Below are 27,144 nucleotides of genomic sequence, written 5' to 3'. Positions count from 1 at the left end.
TTTTGAAATTTATTCTTCTCTTAACCTATTCCCATTTTCATGTACTAATTGGAGAAAACCCACACTATCAATTCCCACAATCTCTTACATTTTTGTTTATCATCTTATTTAACCAGATATGGTTGCTCTCAAATGTAGTTTTCTAAATTAAAACAGCTCACACTATTTATTATTGCTGTTCACTTGCTGGCTCAGATTTCCTGCCTCCTCCTTCCAAATTCAAAACAATGTTAAGGATAATCAGCAGAAGCTTGTTTGTGAAATAGGCCTGATTGGCATAAGATATAGTGGAAAAATCCATACTAAACTTTTTTAATCGATAAATTTATGTATAAGTTGCACTGAGTTATACATTCTTTAATGATTTGCTTCAAAAGTGCTGGAATTTTAAAATGAGTGCTTTTGTCATATGGCTTAAGAGCCATCTCTTTGATATTAAATTGCTTGAAGGAAGATATTGCAGGAACTTAATACAACTAACAGTTATGAAATATGGCATTCTAATTCTTATCACATTGACTTGAAATAAATCCTATTAGACTTCCAGAATGGTGTCTTTAATAAGGGTGTATATAGACCACAATATTCATTTCTAATCATGACTGAGTGTTAGGGAAATGCTTCACTCGCCTCCCAGCCAAATTTGAAGTGAGGTTCAAAAATGTTAAGTCTTGTATCCCTCATTAATTATCATGAGGATTCCATAAACAACTTTATTTTTTTTTATGATTTATAAAGTGTGTTCTAAACTTTTTTTAATGACAAAGGATGCCAAGTCTCTAAGGGACTTAGTGAAAACAATTTGATTAATGCAAATTTGGAAGTAAAAAATAAAGAGGAAGAACCCCAAGCCCATTGAACTTTCACATGAACAATGACATTTTTTAAAACTGTGAGTGACATTTTGGGGCTTGGAGGGAGGGTGTGTGTTAGGCATATGGTGTTAGCCTACAATGTTGGGTTGAAAATATATTAACCATAACACTATGTCTTTAAGAAGTTAATTGGCCAATGGGTGTGTAAGTGTTCTCATGGCCATAAGAGGAAGCTAGGAACGTAGCTTCTCTCTCTCTCTCTGAATTCACTGATCTCTACTATTACTGTTTTTGCTCTGCTGTTGGTTTACTACTGTTGTAAACCTGAACTGTGTATTGACCTCTGGACCGGTAAGAAGACTTTGTAGTTTGGATTACTCCTTGGACTGTTGCTATTGTTTATGACCTGGACTGTTTATTTTTGACTGTGCATTTTTGTTTTTACACCACCTCAAAGTAAAATACTTTTTGCTTTTAGAACTCAGTGTATTTCTGTGTGTGACTTTTACTGCTCTCAGTACCATTCCTTGTCTGTGCAACTCTTTGGTAGCACAAGGAGACCTCTGCACACTACAAATTCCTTAACACTGGTTATGGGCCCAGGCCTGTACTGAGAGTAAGTACACACAGTATTCCTAGCTGAGTTTGTATTTGGTGTAAAATGGCACAAGAACTGTTGTCAGGCATCTCCTGGATAACCCGGTTGGATGGGACAAACTATGTTTCCTGGTCCACAAAATGCTGCTTGCTTTTGCGCAAGGAAGGACTATGGACTTTAGTAAATAACCCACCAGATACTACTGCTTGGGATCCAGATGACGAAGAGGATGTAAAGAAGTTAGACAACTTTAAACGAAACAACGAGAAAGCTCTTTGCATTATTGGACTAACACTGAATGACCAGCAGCTTGTCCATATTCGTGGTGAGGAGTCTGCTGCTAGGTGTTGGGATGTTTTGCGAAGGCTTTATGTTCGTGACAGTGTGGGTGCACATATACACCTTACACGTAAGCTGTTTAGGGCTCGTCTGCAGAAGAATGGAGATATGCTGACCCATTTAAATTACATGAAGGCAACTTTTCAAGAGCTTCATGAAAAGGAGCTGATTTTTTCAGAGTTGCATCAGGTCTACATTATTCTGTCATCTTTGGATGAGAGTTATGATGGGTATGTTTCTTCTTTGGAAGTCCTGACCAGAGAGGAACTGACATTGACTAACATTACTGGGAGACTGCTGGAAGAGTCCAGAAGAAGGCGTGACAGAGACCAGCTGAGAGAGACACAGCCACGAGAGGAGCAGCAATTTACCACTGCTTACAACATCAAGAAATGTTATTCTTGTGGGGCTAGAGGGCATATAGCCAAATTCTGTAGAAAGGGAAGAAAACAGAATGTAAATAGCAGTGGGAAGGCTAAGAAGAGCATTGGTTTGGCTATTTCTGATGAACCAACATCCAGAAATAATGAATTGTGGGTTGTTGATAGTGGGGCTTCACAATGCATTACTAAAGAGAAAAAGAGGTTTATTAATATGAAAAACAGCAACCAATATGTTTCACTAGCAAACGGTTGGAGGATGAAGGCCTCTGGTGAAGGTAATTCCTATTGTCCATGCATTGATGAACAGTTACCTATGTTATATATACCTAAATTAAGATTCAACTTGTTATCTGTAAGGGAATTGGTTAAAGTTGGGTTTGTGGTAACATTCAGAGGGGAGCAATGCACTATTGAGAGGAATGGAACCTGTGTAATTGCTAATTTGAAAAATGGTTTATTCGTTCTCACAAGTAACCAGGTTAGTACAGTTAAAGCTAACTCAATATGTGAGAACAAGAAGCCACATGATGAATGTATACATTTATTGCATAGGCGGTTAGGGCATGTAAACTTTAACTCACTACGAAAAACAGTTGAATTAGTAGAAGGAATTAAACTGAAGCCATGTAGTAAGTATTTGAATTGCAATGCTTGTAGTCAGGAAAAGAGCAAGGCAACTCCTGCAAACAGGATAAACAGCTTCAAAACAACTGTACCTTTGGAAGTTGTGTTTGCTGATTTAATTGGACCCATGAAACCAAGTTTAGGAGGATCATGTTATGTTTTAAGTATATTGGACCACTACTCTCGTTATGGTTTTTGTTATCTGCTTAAGTCAAAGGCAGATACTTTCCAACAATTTGCAAACTGGCTGAAGTTCATGGAGAGAAAAACAAAGAGAAAGGTTCAGTGCATAATTACTGATAATGGTACTGAATTTACAAACAAGCGTTTTGTTGATATGTTAGAATCTGCTGGCATTGAGCATAAACGTTCAGCCCCTTATAGGCCTCAACATAATGCTTTTGTTGAGAGACGTGGGCAAACGTTACAAGCCATGATGAGAACGATGTTAAGAGATTCAGGCTTAACAGATAGACTGTGGGGGGAGGCAGCAAAATGTGCAAACCATGTTCTGAATATAGTTGTTAATACTTCTACTGGTAAAATACCATACACTATATGGCATGGTAGAAGACCAAACCTTGATTACCTGCACACGTTTGGCACCCCAGCTTGGGTCCACATTCCTGCACAACTCAGGAGTAAAGGCCAACATAGGGCTAGGCAATTATACTTCGTAGGTTATGAAGCTAACCATAGATCCTATCGTTTCTGGGAACGAGGCACAACTAATGTATATAACAGTGCTAGTGCAAAATTTCTTGAGCACGTTGGTTGGGATAGGTTAGAGCAAGAAACTGTTAATACTGATCCTCTAGTGTTTGAGGACTCCTCTGATAACGTAACTAGTAATGATAATACATCTCCTGTAAATATAAAAGATGAAGAGGAGATAGGGGAGATAAAAGATGAATCAGAGGAAGAAAAGGAGCCAGAAATTCAAAGCCCTGTAATTCCTTGGCGTTCAACGCGTATCAGACATCCACCTGATCGCTATGAAGCTAGTATATGTCAAGTTAGTGTAGAGCCATCTAACTATGATGAGATCAGGATGTATCCTGAAAAGGAACAGGCATCATGGAAAGCTGCAATGAACAGGGAGTTGAAGTCTTTGCAGGATCTTAAGGTTTATCAGAAAGCAAAACTGCCACCTGGTGAGCAAGCTATAGGTTGTAAATGGATATATAAGATAAAGAAAGGTGTAGACGGGACTGTAACCCATAAGGCACGTTTGGTTGCACAAGGTTTTGCCCAAACTACTGAGGATTATGACGAAGTGTTTGCACCCAGTCTAAGGGCAACTACTTTAAGAGCAGCTTTAGTATGGGCGGCTAAAAACCAATATATGGTTACCCATGTAGATGTTGAAACTGCATATTTACATGCTCCATTGCAACATACTATTTATTTAAGAATACCACCAGGATTGACCAATGATAGAAACCATGATTGTTGGGAATTAAAGAAAAGCCTCTATGGATTGAAACAATCAGGCTATGAGTGGAACAAATGTATAGTTAATGAGTTAAGTGCATTAGGTTTTGTAGCCAGTAATGCTGATCCTTGTTTGTTTAGAAGAGAACACAATGGAGTATTATCTTTTCTTTTATTATTCACAGATGATATTGCAATAATAACAAAAACTGAGTTAGAAGCACAAACTATCATTTCAAGATTGCAAACTAAATTCACAATTAGAAATCTTGGGAAAATTAGCCACTATTTGGGGTTAGATATTGTGAAAACAAATAGGGGTTTTAAGATTTCGCAAGCCAGTAAAATATCCCAGTTATTAAAGAGATACAATATGGAAATGTGTAAACCAGCTAAAACTCCGATGGCTATGGATTTTAAGGACACTAATGTTGAGAGTCCTGTATTTGATAAGGCTATGTACCAATCTTTGATAGGAAGTCTTATGTATCTTAGTAATTGGACTAGACCTGATATTTCTTACTGTGTAAATCAATTGGCTAGGTACAACAATAATCCAACTGTTAGACACTGGCAATCAGCTAAACGAGTATTAAGGTATTTGAAACAGACTATTCACTACTCGTTATATCTAGAGCCAAATCGTGAGTTAATCCTTACTGCATATGCAGATGCGAGTTTTGCCTCTGATACAAACACTCGTAAATCTACATCAGGGTTGGCTATAATGTTGGGTGATTCTTTGATTGGATGGAAGTCTATTAGACAAAAACACATAAGCTTATCTACAATGGAGGCTGAATTTTCATGTTTATCAGTGTTATGTACAGAACTGCTAGTGTACAAACAATTATTGTTAGATATGGGTTTAAATGTAAATGATCCATTCATTGTGTATGAGGACAATCAAGCTGCAATAAAGATGGCTAATAATGCTGCAGTAAGAACAAGATCTAAACATACTGATCTTCGTTATTTAAATGTCAGACAATGTGTCAAAGATAAATTAATACAGTTAGAGTATTGTCCATCTGATGTAAATATTGCAGACCATTTTACGAAGGTACAAAGTGCTGTGAAACACAATGCTAATTGTGAAAGAATGTGCATAAGATTGTAAGAGTTATATATTATTCTACCCAAAGGGGAGAATGTTAGGCATATGGTGTTAGCCTACAATGTTGGGTTGAAAATATATTAACCATAACACTATGTCTTTAAGAAGTTAATTGGCCAATGGGTGTGTAAGTGTTCTCATGGCCATAAGAGGAAGCTAGGAACGTAGCTTCTCTCTCTCTCTCTGAATTCACTGATCTCTACTATTACTGTTTTTGCTCTGCTGTTGGTTTACTACTGTTGTAAACCTGAACTGTGTATTGACCTCTGGACCGGTAAGAAGACTTTGTAGTTTGGATTACTCCTTGGACTGTTGCTATTGTTTATGACCTGGACTGTTTATTTTTGACTGTGCATTTTTGTTTTTACACCACCTCAAAGTAAAATACTTTTTGCTTTTAGAACTCAGTGTATTTCTGTGTGTGACTTTTACTGCTCTCAGTACCATTCCTTGTCTGTGCAACTCTTTGGTAGCACAAGGAGACCTCTGCACACTACAAATTCCTTAACAGTGTGGGAAAGTACTATTAATTTCAGTTGCCCTGTGGTTGTATAAGCACCCAGTGAAATACTTGCACTGACATTTCTGCAGAAAGAAGTGATCCTTTGCCTTGACATGGAGGAGTGCCATATAATCCTGCACTCCTAGTTCCAAGAGAGTGCTTGCTTCCCCTTCCCCAAGCTCTCAATTATGCATAATAAAAGATAGAAATGTGGTACTTACTGTGCTAATATCACAGCTCAGTGGGCAGAGGATGAGGAAGGGATGGGTGTTTATTGCTCGCTAAAAGTTGTTAAAGCTAAATGGAACCCCAGGTTCAAAAGCAGTTTATCACAGAAGATCAGATTGAGTGAGAATTGTTTGGAAAAAAAAACTTTACAATGGTTTTCAGTATAATACTGTTGTGATTCAGGGTCAGCCTGTGGGTTCGGCAGTTGGGTCGGACGATTCAGAGGAGGAGGAGGAGGTGGGGTTTGGAGAGCCTGCAGAGGACAGTTCTGAGGCTTCGCAGAGCTCTCAGCCAGGCCCCTCCCATCTGGTTACTACGCAGACCCAGCTGTGTGAGCCTGACAGCGTGGATGAAGATGACCCACAGCTGACCCTGTTCAAGGACGCCCGACGCAGGAGGCAGTCAATCAGGAGTAAACAGAGGAAGGCAATGGGGCACCTCGGAAGGAGGCAGAGAGAAGCCATGCCTTGAACTGTTTAAAAGGGGAATGTGTGGGAGGGCTGGTTTGCTGAAGGCAACCATTTGAATATCTCCTGTTTTAGTGGTTTGTGTTTTGTTTTGCTCAGTTTGCTCTGTTTTGGATCTGTTTTGTGTAAATAAATTTGGCGGGCTTATTTCCAGCTTTTTGCCTTTTGTAAAGGGGTTGTCCCGGCCTTTTCTGCAGGGCCGGTAGTAGGCTGGAACAGAACAAATACTACATCATACAAATGTGTCAGTAAGTGGGTGTAAACCAATCCATGATTGGATTTTCATTGGATTGGATGGCTCAGAAGATTCCATTTAGATACATGATCTTCAGGCATTACAATAGTACCTTGAACAATGTTTGTTCCTGAGTTTTTTGGTTAAATTATTCAAGGAAGATGCAGGACAAATTGTAGATAAGCTAAAAGTACAAAATGCCTTGTTGGAATATTATTTGTGTGCAAACGTAATTTTCCATGCTTTCTTTTTCAAAGTTACTGTGATTTTCTTATTTATGTTAACTGGTTTCTTTACTAGGTTTTTCGTTTGCCTGTCCAAGACTGTGCTAGTTACTCAACCTGTAACCTCTGCATCCAAGCCAGGGATCCTTACTGTGGCTGGTGTGTAACAGAAGGAAAGTAAGTGTAGTAGCAGCACCTGAGAGAGAGAGATCTTAGTATGCGAGTTAATTTTTTTCACAAGATCAGGACGTTGACTAATTTCTTCAAAGCATTTGTATGAGAACAAAAAAAAAATCTTCATCACAAATTATCACAATATAAACATATAATGAGCAGCAGGGTGGAAACCAATTTACATTTTTTCCTGTATAGTTTGAATATAATTTGCATGAAAATGGTAGTTGCCAAGCCACAGCTGGTGAACATTTAGCATCTATCTAGTGATAGTCTTATTCTTGTGTTTTAACCCTAAATGGTCCTTAATATAGCTCCAAAAATGATGCTTATAAATCAGAAGGATTTATAATCAGAGGCAGAAGGGATAAATACTATGCCAAATTTTGCTTTCTTTTGTCTGTTTCTAGCTGTCTGAAGCTTTTTCTAAAAAAAAAATTGCTACTGAACTAGAATTTGTAATGTTCTGCATGCAATGACAAAGACTTATCCAGGATTATGTCTGGGATGTGGTGGATGCCAGGTTTTCAAATCCTTTACACTTAGTAGTTCCTTGAGAGTGACAGTTTACATTAGTCAAAATTAGAATTTGGTTCACCTGAAGCATAGACAGTATAAAACTGAGTTAATTGCAACAGAATTCTTTGTTGTTTTTTTTATTTGTCCATTCAAGCATAGACATTTATTATTTATTTATTAAATTTATATTATATACAACCCATATCACCTAGAGGTGACTCTAGGCTGGTCATAGTCAATAAAAGCAACAAGATAAAAGATTAAAACAAAATACTAATACTAAAATTACCTTAAAATTAACAAAGATCAGAAGGGAGATATAACCACAATGTTTTCAAACACATGTTGATATACCATATGCAGCAGTGCGTGTCTGTTTGAATTCTAAAGTGTCAAAGCATGTTAGCTTGTTCATTTTCTAGTATTTTGTCTATTTTGTGGTCTCACCAATTCTTGCTCAGATTATTATTATTACTGATACTACCATTAATTCTGCTAGTTACTGAACAATATTTATCACTTGACTGAAGATCAAGCATAGTAATTAAATGATATTTCAGAAGTATGCTTAAAATATGCTGAACCAAAATTTTTGAATGTCTCTAGGCTTATTTTTAATATGGGTCTAAACTCTGTTCCTGACTTACAAGTTAATTAACCCCATGGCAGAACCAAATGGGATTTTGTGATACGAAGTTCATAAACTTGGCACACAGTTTGCTTAATTATAGGAAGGGGCTGGGTTTCAGGGATCCTGCTTCTTCTCTAAATATATAGTAGATTTCAGTAAAATTACCAAAAAGCTTATTGTAGTGCAGTACCAAGGCATACAGTCTAAAATATTTGTTCCATGCAACTCATGAAATATGAATAAGACAATCACATTTTCTGGAAAAGTAGCTTTTCTTTTGGCTTTTGGTGATGACTTTTGCTCTCATTCTTTTGACATATCAAAGATCTATGCAGGAAAATGTATGGTTTGATACATATAGTAATACCAAGTCAAATCTGTGAGAGGCAGCAACAACCATCAAAGAAGAAGTTATCACTGGTCTTGAGGAAAGATTTAAGACAAAATTAAGAAGAAACTTTCAACGCCCGTCCGACGAGTCACCAAACAAATGAAACCGGAACGGGAGCTGGTTCTTCTAAGCCACGTTTATTAGCTCCATAAACAAACGCTCGAAGACTGATGAAGTCAGCGTTGGTTCTACAGAATCATCAACGCTGTTAAATAGCCAGCCAAGCCACCGCCCTTCACCACACCCCTAATCATTCCACCCCACCCACACCCTTCTTAACTAACGCCCCCCATGACCCCACCCTTTGGCACCCGCCCTACCACCATTGCAGCCGGTAAGCCACCCCCCAGCGCATACCACCCCCCCTCTCCCCAGATTCTCGCGCGCTGCCACCTTCTCCCTCAGTCTCCCATTCCACCGCAAGCCTCGCCCTGAGCCCTTCCCCATCCCGTGGGGGTTCTCCACCACCCCCAGAGTCACCCTGGCACCCAGCCACAATATGTCCCCAGTTCCTACAGGCCGGTAGATCGCTCCCCGGCCGAGCACAGCAGCTGCACGTCTCCCCGGCTCGTCGGCTACTTCCGGGAGCTGCCGAGCCGATTCGCGCCTCCCCAGCTGACGAGCGGGCCGCTGCCGTCCTCCCAGCTGACAGGCGGTCTTCTCCGGAGCGCTGCGGCTCGCCAAAAACAAGAGAGGATTGGCAGGGGTCGCTGGGAACAGGTAAGGTGCTCTGCGGTCTCGTCGGGTGCCGGGCAGACGGGCGCTGGGGCGGAGCAATAGCCGAGCACCGTCCTGGCCTTCCAGGAATCTGCGGACGCCGGCAATCAGCGTTGGGGCCTGGCGGAGCGCTCCGTGGGCGGCGACGGTGAATTCCGGGGCCTGGCGGGGCGTTCCGTGGGCGTCGGTGGCTGGCGGGGCCTGGCGGGGCGTTCCGGGGGTGCCGGCGGTTTTCGGGGCGCGGCTGGGCGTTCCGCGGGTGCCGGCAGTCCGGTGAGTCGCCCCACGGCCCGTCTGAATGTCGGGCGTGCCAGGCCCGACATGCCGCCCCCCCTACCAAGGGTCCTCCTGCGGACGTAGAGAACATGGTTGTAGAATCAGTGACCCTGCCCACACCTCCATGTCCCCCACCCCCCGGCCTGCTAGGATGGGCCCGATGGAAAGCTCGGACCAACCGTGGAGCATGGACGTTTTCCCGTGACACCCACGTTGCCTCCTCCACCGGGTACCCCTTCCACCGAAGGAGATACTGTATGACGCCCCTCCGCACCCTGGAGTCCAACACCTCTTGCACCTCATATTGGTCAGCGTGAACCGGTCCTGGACCCCCCTCCCCTGCCGCCGTAGCAGCCGCTGGAGCGGGTTTCAGCAGGCTGCTATGGAACACCGGGTGGACCTTACCCAAGAATTTAGGCAACCGCAGTCGCACCGTCACCGGGTTCACCACCTGCACCACCCGGAACGGCCCGAGGTATTTGGGTCCCAGCTTGCGGCACGGGACCTGTAATCGTAAGTACTTGGTGGACAAGTACACTAGGTCCCCGACCCGCGGCGTAACAAAGGGTTTCCGCTTCTTGTCTGCCTGTGTTTTGGCCGCCACGGCAGACCGGTCCAATGCTTCCTTCGCCGCCCCCCAAACGGCCGTGATCTGACGCATCCAGTCCTGCGGTGCACACGAAGACCCCTCCTCCTGGAGGCATTCCGCAAAGGGTACAAATTCATGACCTGTGACCACCCGATATGGAGAGAAGCCAGTGCTACTATGGACGGCGTTATTGTACGCCACTTCGGCGAGCGCTAACAGGTCCACCCAATCCGTCTGCCGAAAAGAGACGTAGGTTCGTAGATACCGTTCAACGGCAGCGTTGGCTCGTTCTGCGGCCCCGTTGGTGCTGGGGTGATAGGCCGTACTCAGTCCCTGTGACGAGCCGATATGACGCAAGAAGTCTCTCCAAAATCGGGCCGTAAACTGCACCCCTCTGTCTGAAATTACACGTCGCGGCACTCCATGCAGTCGGTATATTTGCGTAAGAAATAACCAAGCTAGTCGACGAGCCGACGGTAACCCCTTACACGGAATAAAGTGTGCCTGTTTGGAAAACAGGTCGACCACTGTCCAAATAACGGTGTGACCCTTGCTCTCTGGGAGGTCCACAACGAAATCCATGGCGATGTCTTGCCACGGCCTAGACGGGTCAGCTACTTGTTGCAAAAGCCCCAAAGGTTTCCCAACCTGGGGTTTTGTGGTAGCACAGACATGACAACGCCGCACATATTCCTCGATGTCACTCTTCATGCGGGGCCACCAAAATTGACGACGTGCCAGATGCAAAGTTTTCACAAACCCGAAATGTCCCGCCTGTTTAGTGTCATGACACCCATGCAAAACACGTGGCCGCACAGTTTCAGGTACATACAACCGTGTTCCATGCCACGCCAGGCCGTCCCGTATAGACAATAGTCCCGGATTACCCCGTAACCAGGCGTCCTCCCGTAGGGCCCTTTGGATGGCCTGGTTCAAGTCTTCCTCCATCACCCGTCCAGCGCTCTCTGAAGCATCCCCCTCCTCCACCAGTGTCGGGATGAGTGCCTGCACCACCTCCTCCCTCTTGCTGTCAAACTGTGGCATGCGGGATAAAGCATCCGCCAGAAAGTTTCGACCCCCCGGCACATACTTCAGCACAAACCTAAAGCGACGGAAGTATAGAGCCCACCTGACATGCTTAGGCGACAGGCGGCGAGGGGACCGCAAAAGCCTCCTTCTCCCACACTGCCCAGGCCCGTTCAGTGGGAGTCAGTTTCTTGGATGCGTAAGCACACGGCTGCAGGACCCCGGCACTATTCCGCTGAAGAAGGACGGCCCCAAGAGCAACATCGCTCGCATCCGCCTGTACAACATAGGCCAGTTCGGGGTCGGGGTGACGCAAAACAGGCTCTTTAGCGAAGAGGGACTTCAGTTCCTCAAATGCTCGCTGACACGCTGTGGACCACTCCAACTTAAGCCCTGGACGTGGACGTGTCTTTAATTGTCGTGTGCGCAAGAGATCCGTTAACGGCAGGGCGATGGCCGCGAAACGCGGGATGAATTGTCTGTAGAAGTTGGCAAAGCCAAGGAAACTTTGCAACTGTCGACGAGTACGCGGAGGCTGCCACTGTTGGATAGCGTGTACCTTTCTAGGATCCATCTCCACTCCTGCTGCCGATATACGATACCCAAGGTAGTCCAGCTGGGCCCTGTGGAACTCACACTTGGACAGTTTAACATAGAGCTGCGCTTCCAACAGTCTAGTCAACACCTGGCGCACTAGTAGTACATGTTCCTCCAACGTGTCCGAGTAAATTAAGATGTCGTCTAAGTACACCAAAACTCCCCGATACAGGAACTCATGCAAGACCTGATTGATCAATTGCATGAATACAGCCGGGGCTCCTTGTAGGCCAAACGGCATCACTCGGAACTGGAAGCTACCAAGGGGACAATTAAACGCAGTCTTCCACTCGTCCCCTGCTTTGACTCTCACCCGGTAGTAGGCTTCTCTCAGGTCCAACTTAGTAAATACCCGGCCTGTTGCCAAATGGGCCAGCAGGTCCTTCATCAAAGGAAGGGGATAGAGGTGCTCCACGCACACCGCGTTAACCCCCCGGTAGTCCACACACAAGCGCAAGCCCCCATCCTTCTTCTCGCGGAAGAGCACTGGCGCCGCCACCCGAGATCGGGCTGGTTGGATAAACCCTCTCTCCAAGTTCTTATCTATGTACCGCCGTAACTCCTGCATCTCCTTCGGAGACATGGCGTACATACGGGGTTTAGGCAGTCTGGCACCAGGTTCAAACTCGATGGCGCAATCCGTTGGTCGGTGGGGTGGTAACGAATCGCACTCCCGCTCGTTGAAGACATCCATTAAATCGGCGTAGTCTCGGGGTACATGCACCTCTGAGTCATCCTTGACTCCGCAAGCCTTCTCCCGCGACCCCGTGTCCTCCGGCCCCAGGAAGGAATGGTGGAGAGGGGGCTCGGGACCCAGACCCACCCGGAGATGACGACAACCCCCCTCCCACCAAATCGTGGGACCCCATTTATCAAGCCACGTAAGGCCCAGGATAACGGCTTCAGTCATAGAGGGCACTACAACAAAACGTAAAGTCTCCCAGTGGGCCCCCAGTTCCAGCCGGACTGGTTCGGTGACATGGGTGATAGGGGCTCCGCCGAGGAGTGACCCATCCACTTGCTGGAAGCGGAGGGGGGTTACCAGGCGTTGCAACCGGATACCCACTGCAGCCGCTGTTTTCCGGTTGATAAGACACCGGGTGCTCCCAGAATCTACCAAAGCCCTAACTGCCCGCCTTTGACCAGACACTGGGCTCACTAATACCACCGGGAACACGAAGGGACACACCGGGGCGCTTACCATCGGGTCCTCCTCCAGCTCCAGATCCTCAAGGTCCACCGTCGGTGTGGCCTGGGTGGTTACGGGTCCGGTCGCCAAGGGTGTAGTCGCACGCCGGCTGTCATCAGCTGCCTGATAGGCAGTACGGGACCGCTCCGAGGTCTTTCTGGTGGACAAAGCCCGTGTCGAGGTCGCAGGGGGGGCCATTCGGGCTGGCGGGAGCGGGCATTCAGCCGCCCGATGACCCGGCTGGTCACACCTGAAACACCTGATGCCAGGCCGTGGTGGCTGTACAGTGGGGGTTTTGGATGCCATCAAGCCGGGCCGGTCCTCCACCTTCCCCTTTCCGGCCAGCCGCCGGGCTCCGGTCACCCCCTCAGGCCGTCCTCGGGTGTCCTGCAAGCCAATGTCCAACTCAACAGCCACCCGGAACCAGTCCTGCAGACGGGCCGGCACCCCCCTTACCACACAAGCTCGCCGCAGGGCACTGTCCAGTCCAGCCTTGAAGTGGTGCACAAGAAGGCGTTCAGGCCATGACCGTAGCCTCCCGGCCACTTTCCGGAATTCCCCAACATACCGCACCGCTGGTCTTCCTTGCTGGCGCAGATCCAATACTTCGGCCTCGGCGCGGAGCACCCGTGAGATATCTTCAAAACGGGCCCGTAGAGCTTCCAGGAAAAGACCAAGGTCCCCAAGCTCACGGGCATGATCGCCGTATAGGTCGGCCGCCCAGGCCGCGGCCTCTCCTTGAAGACACGCCGTCACGGCCACTACCATCGCCCACTGGGACGTATAGGCTGGCCCGTACTGGTCCATATGGTTGATCACCTGGCCCAGGAACATTGCCAGACGATCTGGATGTCCATCATAGACCGCAGTCAAGGGCGGAGGGCCCCACGTCAGCCCTGGACCCCAAGGTCCCAGCGGCACCCCCTGGATCGGGACCCCCCCATCTGGACGTGACGGTTGTTGTCTCGGTCTTCCAGTCACGCTATCCCAAGGAGCCGTGTCACTCGGTATCGCCGTTGCGGGAGCCGGGACCCCAGGACCTCTGCGAACTTCAGGCTGACGGACTGGCCCCTGGTACCTTGGGCTGTCCACACGGAAGCGGGGCGGACTAGACCGCCGGGCAGGGGCCCTTGGGAGGGACCACTGCCCCTGGTCTGACTCATCTGGAACAGTCCAAACCTCTGGCTCCCGACCCCTCACTTCCCCAAACCGCTCTCTGAGGACCTCCATAGTGCGGCTGCCCGGAGCAGTGGAGTAGCTCCATTCTTCTCCGCTATCCTCCATATAACACCGCTCCCTCCACTCTGTAGACGCACCTTTAGGCCAGCCCGCCTGGCCTTGGCCGAGTCCTCTGTAATCCCCATCAGGGTGTGGCCACCGATCACTGCTGCGACCCCGCACCCCAGCCTCCTGAGGGCCCGGACCAGGACCGTCGAGTGGGGGAGGCCTTTCCTTCCGTCGCACAGAGGGCAACGCCTCCTCCCCCACCTCCACCGACTCCAAAAGCCCAGCCGCAGCTCCAACTTCCTCCTGCTCCTCGGCCAGCGGCGCAGGATCCTCCGTACCTTCTGCCATAGCAAACACCCAAAGAGAACTCTCCACAAAGGTTAGAGGAACGCTGACTTACTTTCAACGCCCGTCCGACGAGTCACCAAACAAATGAAACCGGAACGGGAGCTGGTTCTTCTAAGCCACGTTTATTAGCTCCATAAACAAACGCTCGAAGACTGATGAAGTCAGCGTTGGTTCTACAGAATCATCAACGCTGTTAAATAGCCAGCCAAGCCACCGCCCTTCACCACACCCCTAATCATTCCACCCCACCCACACCCTTCTTAACTAACGCCCCCCATGACCCCACCCTTTGGCACCCGCCCTACCACCATTGCAGCCGGTAAGCCACCCCCCAGCGCATACCACCCCCCCTCTCCCCAGATTCTCGCGCGCTGCCACCTTCTCCCTCAGTCTCCCATTCCACCGCAAGCCTCGCCCTGAGCCCTTCCCCATCCCGTGGGGGTTCTCCACCACCCCCAGAGTCACCCTGGCACCCAGCCACAATATGTCCCCAGTTCCTACAGGCCGGTAGATCGCTCCCCGGCCGAGCACAGCAGCTGCACGTCTCCCCGGCTCGTCGGCTACTTCCGGGAGCTGCCGAGCCGATTCGCGCCTCCCCAGCTGACGAGCGGGCCGCTGCCGTCCTCCCAGCTGACAGGCGGTCTTCTCCGGAGCGCTGCGGCTCGCCAAAAACAAGAGAGGATTGGCAGGGGTCGCTGGGAACAGGTAAGGTGCTCTGCGGTCTCGTCGGGTGCCGGGCAGATGGGCGCTGGGGCGGAGCAATAGCCGAGCACCGTCCTGGCCTTCCAGGAATCTGCGGACGCCGGCAATCAGCGTTGGGGCCTGGCGGAGCGCTCCGTGGGCGGCGACGGTGAATTCCGGGGCCTGGCGGGGCGTTCCGTGGGCGTCGGTGGCTGGCGGGGCCTGGCGGGGCGTTCCGGGGGTGCCGGCGGTTTTCGGGGCGCGGCTGGGCGTTCCGCGGGTGCCGGCAGTCCGGTGAGTCGCCCCACGGCCCGTCTGAATGTCGGGCGTGCCAGGCCCGACAGAAACCACATTATAAAAATCAATTAGCAACATAGTTTGCTCAGGGATATTTCAAGAATATACTAGAAGTTAGAACCTTAAAGCAGAGCACGGTGAACATAAAATTTATTTCTTGTAGCATTGGATTATTTTATTTTGGTTACAATGGTATCGTTAATACACTATGTGGAAAACTTGAATTATTCCAGTTGAACTATAACTCCCAGCACTCGCCAACATTGTCCATGTCATAATTCAAATCTTGGACTAGGACCAAGGTTTCCAGATTCAAATTCTTTTTTTAAATTTATATTTTATTAATTTTTATAGGATTAGAAATAAGGTAGAGTCAGGATTGGGGTTGGGATTTGGGTTACAGTTAGAGTTGGGGTTGACCTTAGGGTTTTTTCAAATAACATTCTCAATATTTAGCAAATAGCATAATGTCTGGGTTCATGTGTTTAAAAAACAATAAGTAATAGTTAATTATCATAAACAATATGTTAATTACTCGATGGTCTGCTTCTTGCTAATACATATTCAAAATTACCTATCACATTCCTTTCTCTCTAACTCATTTTTCTAGCCATTGATAAAAATTATCCTACATTCTAAAATACACAGAGTCTTCTTTCTCTTTTAACTTTAGAGTTAGCCTATGCATTTCTGCACACTCTAAATTTTTCTTAAATAATTCTTCTTGGTAAATTTTCATTTTTCCAATGTTTGGCAAATACAATTCATCCTGCAGTTGGTACGTGTAGAATTAAATATATACAGTCTTTCTCATAATTTGCTCCTATTATTCCTAACAAAAATAATTCTGGCTTAAAGTCTATTTGTTTTTTAGTCATTTTCTCCAACCATAAGTGTATTTTTAACCAAAATCTTTTTGCTTTAGGTCATGTCCACCAGATATGGCAATAAGTACCTGGTCTTTGTTTAAATATTTTTGCTAATCTCACTGGTGTCATACGCCATCTGTAAAACATTTTATATGTTTTCTTTATATGCCACTGCTTTAGTTAACTTAACATTTCTTTCCCATAACTTTTGCCAGTTTTCTAGTTCCATATTATATCCAAAGTTCTTTGCCCATATTATCATTGTTTCTTTTACTTGTTCTTCCTCCATCTTTAAGCTTAACAGATATTTATAGAGTTTCTTAATCAACTTTTCATCTGTTTTTAACAGTATCTGGTCAAATTCTGTCTGTTTTTTATAAAATTGTTTTAACATCTTTTTCATATCTCATTTGGATTTGCAAATATGGCCACCATGATAGATCAATAACTTGTTCTTGTAAATCTTGTCTGTCTTTCAATTTTCTTCATTAACCAAAATACCAGATTCAAATTCTTAAACAGTTATGAAGATCACTTGGTAAGCCTAAAGTAAAAAAAAAAACCCTCAAAGCAAAGACCTCTAATAAAGAGGAAAAAACAGATGCAACATATGCTGGACACTTGGGGAAAGCATAAACTACATAGGTTAACATTTAAATGTGAAATAAAAATAACAGAATGGAGACATGCTTACCTTCTTAAAAAATATTGAGGATTATTGTGGCATATTACAAATTTTCCATCCTTCTAAGATAGGAAATTTGAGCCTAGAGCCCTGCTTGTTGGGGATTTCATTTGCTAGTAGTAACAGCACTTTGGTGCAACACAGCATGTGGTAGATACTCATTAGTCTTAGGTATCAATAGTGACAATGTCCTAATTGCAAGGAGACAACTATTGTATACTGCCAGCATTTTATTTTAGTGTCATATTTACATAATACCAGATTACATGTGTCAGATTCCTACCATTTAGCAGTATGATGCAGATTATTCATTCATTCATTCATTCATTTTATATGTCAACCTTACTGGGTAGACCAGATAGACCAGACAGGAAACACTACCAAATCAGCTAATTCTACTTCATTGTAACAAGTCTGAAGGTACAGTTCTCCTGCTATCTTCTTTACAAAATTTGGGAGGGTCACTTCTGAGCCTCTTGCTCTACCCACTATCTAGCTGCAGATTAGTTGTCTCTTATCTGATCATTACCTGGGCAGTGTTTCTTGGCCCATTCTCACGAGGCCTTTTCCACATACCATTTACATTGTAGTCATACACTGTAGTCATCATATGTGACTCTGGGCAGCTCACAGACTTTAAAACAGAAAACAAAAAACACTTACAAATAAACAAAACTGTTAAAAACCAATTGAAGCAATGAAAAGAGAAGATCCTCTGATTTCATTGCTACATAGAATTGGCAGAAAATCTTGGAGGAAGCCAATGGTGGGATTCAAATATGTGAACAACTGGCTCTCTGCGTGGATGCCACTTCTGGAAGTCTGTTCTGGGCCTGGGCATCCGAGACCCAGAACAAACTTCTGGAAGTGGCGTCTACACACTTATGGCAGGCTGTTCTGGGCCTGGGGGGCCTCCGAGGCCCAGAACAGACTTTTGGAAGCAGCATCCATGCATTTCCGGCAAGCTGTTGTGGGACAGGGAGGCCTCCTCTGGGCCTCCAAGGCCCAAAACAGACTTCCGGAAGTGGCATCCACGCACTTCCAGTGGGCTGTTCTGAGCCTTGCGAAAAAGGGCTAGGGCTTCAGTGGGCACCATCCAGTGGTGGGATTCAGCCGGTTCACTGCAGTCAACAAAAAGGATACCAGTTCTGCTGAACCAGTGCAAGCCAGCTGAATCCCACCACTGGAGGAAGCTTAGAAAATCATTGTCACTCTGGGTAGATATTACTGAACTTATTCATCAGTGTTAGTTTTTTTTTTTCAAATGTATATGCCAAATAAAGTTTTCTGCAGTCCAGGAAAATTTCTCATAACAAATCTGGGAGTCACGTGAGTCTGCTCAAAAAGTTCAAAATAAAATAGCTCAGTTTCTGTTCTACTTTGCTACCTAATTAAAAAATACAATCCTATATTAAGATTGTGATGTTTCACCTTCATAGCTAGATGCAAGGAATGGAGCTTACTCATTACATTAGAAAAAGACCCAAGCAATTTAACTAGAACTTGCAATTCAGGAGAGGTAGCTTTCAGGATTACTCACACTGAGCTGCAGATAAAAAATGTTTGCCAAGTGTGCCATTCCATGTGGTTAGACTCATTGCTAGTTAGGTCCTTACAATCTCCCATGGTATTTTCAATTGTTCGGCTTCCATGTGACTAATCATGAAATTTAGGTCCTCCACTGCTGTTGGCTGGCCATCCATCTCAAAAGATTTTTATTAATGGAATCTATTCCTGTAAAATGCATATGCTTGTTTCAATGTATTTTTATTTTTATTTACATTTCATGAGTGTAGGCGGTAATATATTCAGCCACCCAAAGTCACAGTAAATTTAGATGGGGTTCTCCTGCATTCAGCTCTGTTTGGAGTTCTCAGTGCTGTTTATTCCTTAAAATTATTGACAAAACCTGAAAGTAGATCATATCTCAAGAACTTGGTTAAATTCATATTTCCTCCAGCAATGAAAAATAACCAGTTACAAAGCTAGAAATGTTTTCTTTTCTCTGTGGCAGAGGGGGAGCCTACAGAGCTAAGCCTCAGGCTAAAAATAAAGAACCGATGATAAATTTGAAAAGTGCTAAAGAATAATCAAAACAATCCAGATTTATATACTTCATAAGCAGTTTAGCTTCTTAACAGCTAAAGCTACTTTTCCATTATATGTTTCTTGAATATTAGATTAGATTTTCCAGTACTGTACAGTAAATTGTATTTAAGATAATTATTTGTACATTTATTGTTGTCATTTTAAATGCTCATAGGTAATTATCTTGTCGCAAAGAACAATAAGTAAACTGAAAGAAAAGAAAAATGAAATATTAAACATTTAATGTGTGCCATCTGTCATTTGTCAATTTGCATAGGTTTGAATGTCATTTCATTTTGACTGAGTGTTGAGTTAAAATTTTTAATTACTTTGGATAACATTAGGCTTTATTATTTATTCCAGATGCACAAGGAAAAAGGACTGTGGAAGATCTGCTAGGGAAAATAATTGGCTTTGGAGTCCTAATGGTGTTTGTTTGAGTATTACAAGTGCTAATCCTCAAAATATGAGCCGGAAAGTTCTGAGCAAGGTAAATGTGCAATCAATTCATTATATATATATATAAAAATATGTTTGGGTTTTTGGATAGGTAGGAAATAGTTGTGTACACAGGTTGCATGGTCATACATAAAAGCAGTTTATTTTATTTTAATTACCATTCTTTGTGCTTGTTTAATGTGGTTTATCTTGTACTTATTTCTGAGAAAATGCTAGTTTTATATAAAATCTTGAAGTTCTATTTTTTTCTTTTCAAAACATCTGGGTGCAAAAAAAAGTGAAATTTGCCTGTACCCAAGAAACTGACAGTTTAAACAGACATCTACAGAGCTATATTTTGAGTTGTGAGAGGTAGATTGACTTAAGGATTCCATGTTTTGAGAATATCATATTTCCATAATATCTGCTTAGATAAAGACTTAGTTCCAAAGTACTAAAACATGCAAGTAAACTGGGTGTGACCATATCCTATGGCTTCTCTGTGGCTACTTTTAATACAGTGTTAATCAACCTTGAGATCTTTAAGATGTATGGATTTCAATACCCAGTCAACCTTGCATGCTGATGATTTCTGGGAGTTGAAATCCACACATCTTAAAGTTTCCAAAGCTGAGAAACACTCCCGTAATATCTGAGGAAAGTGACATGCCAATTTTGCAGACTAGCCCTCCAATCAGACCTTAAACTATAGCTAAACAAGCCAAAAATATTATAGCTCAGCTCTTATAATAATAACCCTCTAAACTTAAAACTTTGAAAGGAATAATAATAATAACCCTGTAAATGTAAAACTTTGAAAGAAAACTCCCCCAGAATTAAGTACTAAAGCAGATCCTTCTTAGGAGATATAATCTAGAATTAGATTTACTGGCTATTTCTAGTACATCCAGGAGACAGAAACATCTGGTGTTGACATATCTTTAGTAACTGTATTTTGCACAGAATGATCAACATAAAGAGATTTCCTGTTAGATAATTCCATTGTTCAAATGGTAAACTTCAATTTGGGAGCCTTTTGCAATTAGGTATTTATACAAAAGATACAGAAGCATGTTGCGGTGAGTTAGCAATTGAAACCTTAGCTTTAATAAACAAAGTATCTTGCTGAGATCATCATTACTATAAAGACAGAAAAAATCCTAAGTCATGAATTTAGTTTGTTTAGACAGCTAGGATATCCCCATTCCTTTCAAACAAAAGTATTATATTTGGGGGGGGGGGAACAGTTACAATGAATAGGAGCAATATTATATTGTGATTAATTATAGTACAAAAAAGATAGCATCTTTTCATCTCTTGCTCATTCCCTGACTGTAAAGTTACATTTACCAGCTCCCATGGTTCATTTTTTCATGACCCGAATGTTCTGATTCCTAAAGGCAAAATTCTCTCACTTGGGAAAATAGGCCACACAATTACTTAAAACACACAGAAGTTAAAGGCGATGGCTAAGCAGAATGGAACTGTGAAGTCTAAAGTGTTGGGAAAGACGTCAGCAGTTTTCTTAGGGAAATAATCAAATCAATGAACTTCCTAACCCATTCCATTTTTTCTCACCTTTTTTGAGGATACTTATTTCTTAATAAGTATTAAATTAAACATTAGGGTGCTAATTCTGCAATGCTTGTAAAGCAACCAGACATTACTCTTCCTCAGAAAACATCTAATTTTTGTCCTTCACCAAACAAAATGTTTTTTTTCGGCTCTGTTTGATGGGCAGTTGCCTTTGTTGTCCTTTCAGAATAAGTTCCTTCATTATTTCCAGCCTGACTTACAACTCCCGCTGTGTGTTCTGGCTTATGCTGTTCCATGGACAGCATGCTTTAATTGTGCTGGAAAAGTCTAAACAATTTCTGTGCTGAATAGATGCTACATTTAGGCTGAAGTGAGAATTCAACAAACGACTTGTTATATTTTGTAGAGACATAAAAGCATGAAAAAATTGCTTATGTCTTATTTCAAAAATGTGCAGGGCAGTTTTTTAGGGGACAATTCACCTTTGCAAGTTACACAGAAGAATTCCATCTAGAAATTGAAAAAGAAAGTGGAAATTCATGCAGACTGATTCAAATTATGTTGCACTGGGACCACCCTGTTCTTTTTACAACAAAAATAAATCAGTTCCTAAGATTTATCCAAGTACATGTCAACATAATATGTAAATACACCATTATGTAAATGTGATGACAACACAAGAGACAGAGGGTGAATTCTATTAATGGAAATAGCTAACCAAATACATGAAGATACTGTGAAGATGTCTTAGATAGCAACAGATGATTGGTCTAGAAAGTTATTGAAAGTATTCCTACCATCCATTGGTCTGTGTGATAGTAACTGGAATCCAGTAATATCAAGAGAGCCATAATTATCTGTGATCTAAACAATTGCTATCTGCTTCAACTAGCAAGGGGTCTTCTACTGAGATCTTTGCTCTAAACTTTTCAAAATTTGTTCAGTGCCAAGCATTGAATCTTTAACCTTTTGTATGTAAAACATGTGGCTTTTTTCCAGAATTAATAGGGCTACAGTTAAGAGTAATCCATTAAAATGTCACTATTGTTACATTTGCACATTGATTGATTTTGTTTTATTTTTGTACAAAGTTTTACAGCTGCACTTTGTTGGTCTGTTTTGAATCTGTATTCTTTCTAAGTATTGTTTGTTCTTACAATTCCAGGTAGAATTTACTATAAGCCCTTTGCCAGACTTAAATGAAGATGATCAGCTTTGGTGTCAGTTTGGTGAAATGAGGCAGCAGGCAGAGAAACACGGTGATGCTGTTATCTGCCTACCTCCAAATCAAATTCCTCCAACAATCAAAGGCCAAGGTAAAGATACAGCTGAACCCTGTGCTTAATCCCATATCCCAAGTTTGAAGCTATTTTAATAGCTGCATGAAACAACAAGTGTTGTGTGGGTTTTTCTGTGACTCATTTTTCTTGGCATTAGTCTAAACATAATATCTTTAACATTTTTCTTCCTAGAAATCTTAATAGCAACTTGTTTGTTAATTCTGCTTCATGCATTCCAGGCATATTTGTCTCCCTTATGCATATATTAAGTATTACAAAAAAAGCGAAAAGGTGAAGGATATGGATGAACTTCTAAATAGGATTTCAGTTTCATTTGGACTAAAGCCTGCTACAACATCAGTAAACATCAGGGTACTTTTTAAAAACGTCAATACCGTAGTTACTCTTGATACCGTAGTTACTCCCAAAGGATGCATAACTTGAGGCTCTTTCAGCACTCATGACTTGGGATGAAATAGCAAGTATAAGCCATGGTTAGGGAGACCTTTGTTCAGTTTCAGCTGCTGCACTGGTTGTATCTCTTACCTTGAATAAAATGCCCTAGCAACGGTGAGTCATGTTCCGTTCACCACATAGTAAGATTACTGTAATACTCTCTGTTTAGTTCTGATAGACGAGGACTCAGAGTGGTTTAACAAGGAATGAGTTTATTGAATACACAAAGTCAACTGCTAACTGTCAAATGTTGCAACCCTTTTATAGGGAAAGCGTTTGAACTGTAACCAATACAAACAGTCTCTTTTCCCGCTCCTTGGTTGTGGCGTCCAATGAATGCACCTTATTTTCCCGCTTAAAACCTTGCAAAGCTGCACTGTGTTTGCAATCTCTTCCAAGGCCTATTGCTAACTATTTACATACATAACACCCCTTACCCCCCAGTTGATGTCATTTTCTTACAAAATCCCTTAGGTATTTTGGTGGCCTATGTATTCTGGACGGGTATCTGTTGCTTTGGCTATTAGGGACCCTTCTTTCTGGTTGACTGCTAGGCTGCTGGTTACTACTGGACCTGGGCTCTGGGTTACTGTCTACAGATGTACTGTCTTGAATAATAGGATGTGTTTGGAATTCAGTGGTCACTGGCCTACTTCGCAGGGGTATTTCCCAATCAATTGGACTGAATTGTTGTTGTTGGGCATCAGGGAATGTGTTATCATGCCCAACCCCCACAACGCTTCCAGGCCTAATGTTGTCTGTACTGTTTCCCCTTACTAATCCTTGGTCCCCCTCAGCAGGCACACACCCCCTCGATCTTTTCCTCAGTTGGTCTACGTGTCTTTTACAAATCCTATTCCCTTCCCCCTCAATGATGTAAGATAGGGGACCCAAGATTTCAGTTACCACCCCTGGAATCCATTTGTCCCCTTGGGCGTAGTTCCTGGCCCAAATCAAGTCCCCCACTGCAAATGTTCTGTTAGGAATGTCAAATTCAATGTTTGGTTGGAGTCTGTCAGGATGTAATCTGTCCAACTTGGTCAATATTTTCCTGCCCCACCTCATTTCAGCTGGGCTTTTCCCCGTAGCCGAACAGGGGGTTGTGTGTTGAGCCAACAAGAACTCAGCTAGTCTCTGATGCCAGTCACCTCGAATGATCCTTTTAAGCGCGTCCTTCGTGGTCCTCACGTTCCTTTCAGCCAATCCGTTGGTGGAGGGGTGGAAGGGTGCAGAAGTCTTGTGCTTAATCGAGTTGGCCTTGAGGAAATCCTGAAATTCAATAGATGTGAATTGTGGCCCATTATCTGACACTATTAAATCTGGCAACCCATGAGTGGCAAAGAGGCCCCTTAATGCCTGTATTGTTCTGCCTGCCGTTACTGAACTGACCGGTATTACTTCTAGCCATCTAGAGTAACTGTCGACCACTACAAGGAACGTTAACCCCTGGAAAGGTCCCGCGAAATCAATATGAATCCTGGACCAAGGATTCCTAGCTAGCTCCCATTTATGTGTGCGGATGTGTTGTTGTTCAGGCCTGGAGCGTTGGCACAGATGGCAATTGGCAACGCATTCCTCAATGTCGTGGTCCAATCCTGGCCACCACAAGTGACTCCTAGCCAGGGCCTTCATCCTTACTATTCCAGGGTGTCCCTCATGCAATTCAACTAGGATAGCTGATTTGTGGATTTCCGGAATGACTACGCGAGTTCCCCAGAGTAAGCACCCCATATGAACTGATAGTTCATCTTTCCTTCTGAAAAATGGACTGTATTTTACGTCCGGGTTGGCGTTGGGCCAACCACTCATGGCCCAGGCCATTACTCTCCTTAAGATGAGGTCCTTATTGGTTGCCTCAGCAATGTCTTTTGCCGTTAAAGGCAAATCAGGAATATCCTGTAGGGACATTATTTGTCCCACTGGGGCAGGGTCCTCCTCTGTTGTGCTTAGAGGCAATCTGCTAAGAGCGTCTGCATGACCCATGTCCTTACCTGGCCTGTATTGGAGGGAAAATGAGTATGCTGAGAGGAAAATGGACCACCTCAGCATCCTGGGTGACATAATCTGAGGAGTCTGTTTATCTGTGGTAAACAGTCCCAGCAAGGGTTTGTGGTCAGTCAGTATAGTAAAGTTCCTACCATACAGGTAATCGTGGAACTTCTTAACTCCTGCCACAATAGCTAATGCCTCCCTGTCTATTTGCGCATAGTTCCGCTCTGCCTTGGTTAGTGTGCGGGAGTAGTATGCAATGGGTCTTTGTATTCCTTGGTTGTCTAAGTGGCTGATCACCGCCCCTACGCCATAAGGCGAAGCATCGCATGCCAGGAAGATTGGTTTGTTTTCAATAAAGTGAGTCACAGTTGAATTACTGGAAAGGATGTCTTTTAGAGTTTGGAAACTCTCTTTGTGCTTGTTCTGCCATTGCCAAGGGGTCTTCTTATCTAGGAGTCTGTGCAGAGGTTCTGCAATGGCAGCCTTATGTGGTACAAAAGTGTGATAAAAATTTACCAAGCCTAGGAAGGCCTGTAGTTCTGCCTTGTTCCTTGGTTCAGGAGCCCCTTTTATTGCTTTGATTTTTTCAGGGGTAGGATGGACTCCACTTTTGTCAATCCTGAACCCCAAAAAATCAGTGGATTTAACCCCAATGCTACATTTTTCCTTTTTTAATTTTAACCCAGCCTTCCTAAATCTGCCCAGTACCTGTTCCAGCCGCTCTACTAACATTCCTTCATCTTTTCCAGCTATTAGGACATCATCAAAGTAAGGGCATACTCCAGGTATGCCCTTTAAGGTCCTCTCCATCACTTCTTGGAAGATGCCTGGAGCTGCTGCAATTCCAAATTGCAGCCTGTGGACTCGGAACGCCCCCTTGTGGGTAACAATTGTTTGTGCCTCTGCAGCCTCCTTGGAAACAGTTAACTGTAAGTACGCATGCGCCAAGTCGAGCTTGGCGAAGATGGCGGCGTCCTGGATCGTGGCGAGGACCTGCTTCACCGTCGGGACCGGGTAAGCATGTTTTTTCATCCCAATGTTGAGGGTGGCTTTATAGTCGGCGCAGATTCTCACATCCCCATTGGGTTTGAGGGGTGTGACAATCGGCGTCTCCCACAAACCGCCCTCAACAGGTTCTAGAACTCCGAGGCCTACAAGCCGGTCGAGCTCGGCCTCAATTTTTTCTTTTAAGGCAAAAGGCACTCTCCGGGCCTTTAGCCTGATCGGGTTTACTGAGGGGTCTAGGTTAAAGTTAATGGGGGGCCCTTTGTACTTGCCTAGAGATCCATCGAATACGTCTGCAAATTCTTTGCAGACGGATTCGAGGGTCTTATTTCTAATCACTGAATTTATTCCTCCTATCCAAATTCCTAGGGCTGGAAACCAATTAAGCCCTATTAAGCTGGTCCTATTCCCCTCCGTAACTACCAAATCTAAGACCCCCTTAAACCCCTTAAAATTTACTTTAAGGCTGGTCTTCCCTTTTACGATTATTGGACTTTTTTGGAAGTCCATTAATTGAATAGTTGTTGGTTTAAGTGGAATTCTTTTTCCACTTAGTTGTTCAATTTTCTCAAGGGTTTCAGTGGAAATTATCGACACTGAAGCCCCTGAGTCGATTTCCATTCTGCAAGGGACCCCTTGCAGAAGGACTGTAATTTTTAATTTTCCGTCCGGAAAATTGTGCCCCCTTCCCCGCCGTCTCCGATTGACGCGGGCCACCTCCCTTAGAGTTGGACTTTCCACCCGGGGTTTAGGGGTCTCCTTGCCACTAGCAATAGGGGTTACCTTACCCTCTGGCCACACATCGACTTCGTTCAGACGGGTGTCCCGACCGCGACTTCCGCAGATGGCCTGGATGTGGCCAGTCTTGCCGCAAGCCCTGCACTTGGCGGTACGAAATCGGCAGGAAGCGCGGGAATGGTTGCCGCCGCAGCTGCCGCATCGGTTCTGCGTTTCGTTGTCGCGCGGTCTGGTTGCTGTGTCCCGCCACGGTCGTTGTGCCCCGGTCGGTGGTCTTTGCGGTGTTGCGGGTTGTTGCCGGCGGCCAGGGTCAGGCCCCTCGCTTCTGAGTTGTTTTGGTGCCATCTTTCCGAATCGCCTGGAGACTTCTGCGATCTCTTCCTCCCACTGCTGATCCACCTCCCCGCAGTCCACATAGCCCTCTTGGTT

General features: G+C 44.4%; 1 protein-coding gene across 3 annotated transcripts in view; it reads left to right on the top strand.

The window, feature by feature from the left end:
• PLXNB2 (plexin B2) overlaps positions 1-27,144 on the top strand; it is a 394,275-nt gene that overhangs the window by 273,950 nt on the left and 93,181 nt on the right. For all 3 annotated transcript variants that reach the window (XM_081330942.1, XM_081330943.1, XM_081330941.1), the window contains 3 exons: positions 7,043-7,143; positions 19,634-19,760; positions 22,410-22,560. In XM_081330942.1, the coding sequence (XP_081187068.1) occupies positions 7,043-7,143; positions 19,634-19,760; positions 22,410-22,560 (379 nt within the window). The remainder of the gene's footprint in view (positions 1-7,042; positions 7,144-19,633; positions 19,761-22,409; positions 22,561-27,144) is intronic.

This window comes from Vipera berus (assembly GCF_964194415.1).
Source record: "Vipera berus genome assembly, chromosome: 6".
Classification (NCBI taxonomy): domain Eukaryota; kingdom Metazoa; phylum Chordata; class Lepidosauria; order Squamata; family Viperidae; genus Vipera; species Vipera berus.
The sequence above is the reverse complement of the archived record's forward strand: the minus strand, read 5'-3'. Positions and strand labels throughout refer to the sequence as shown.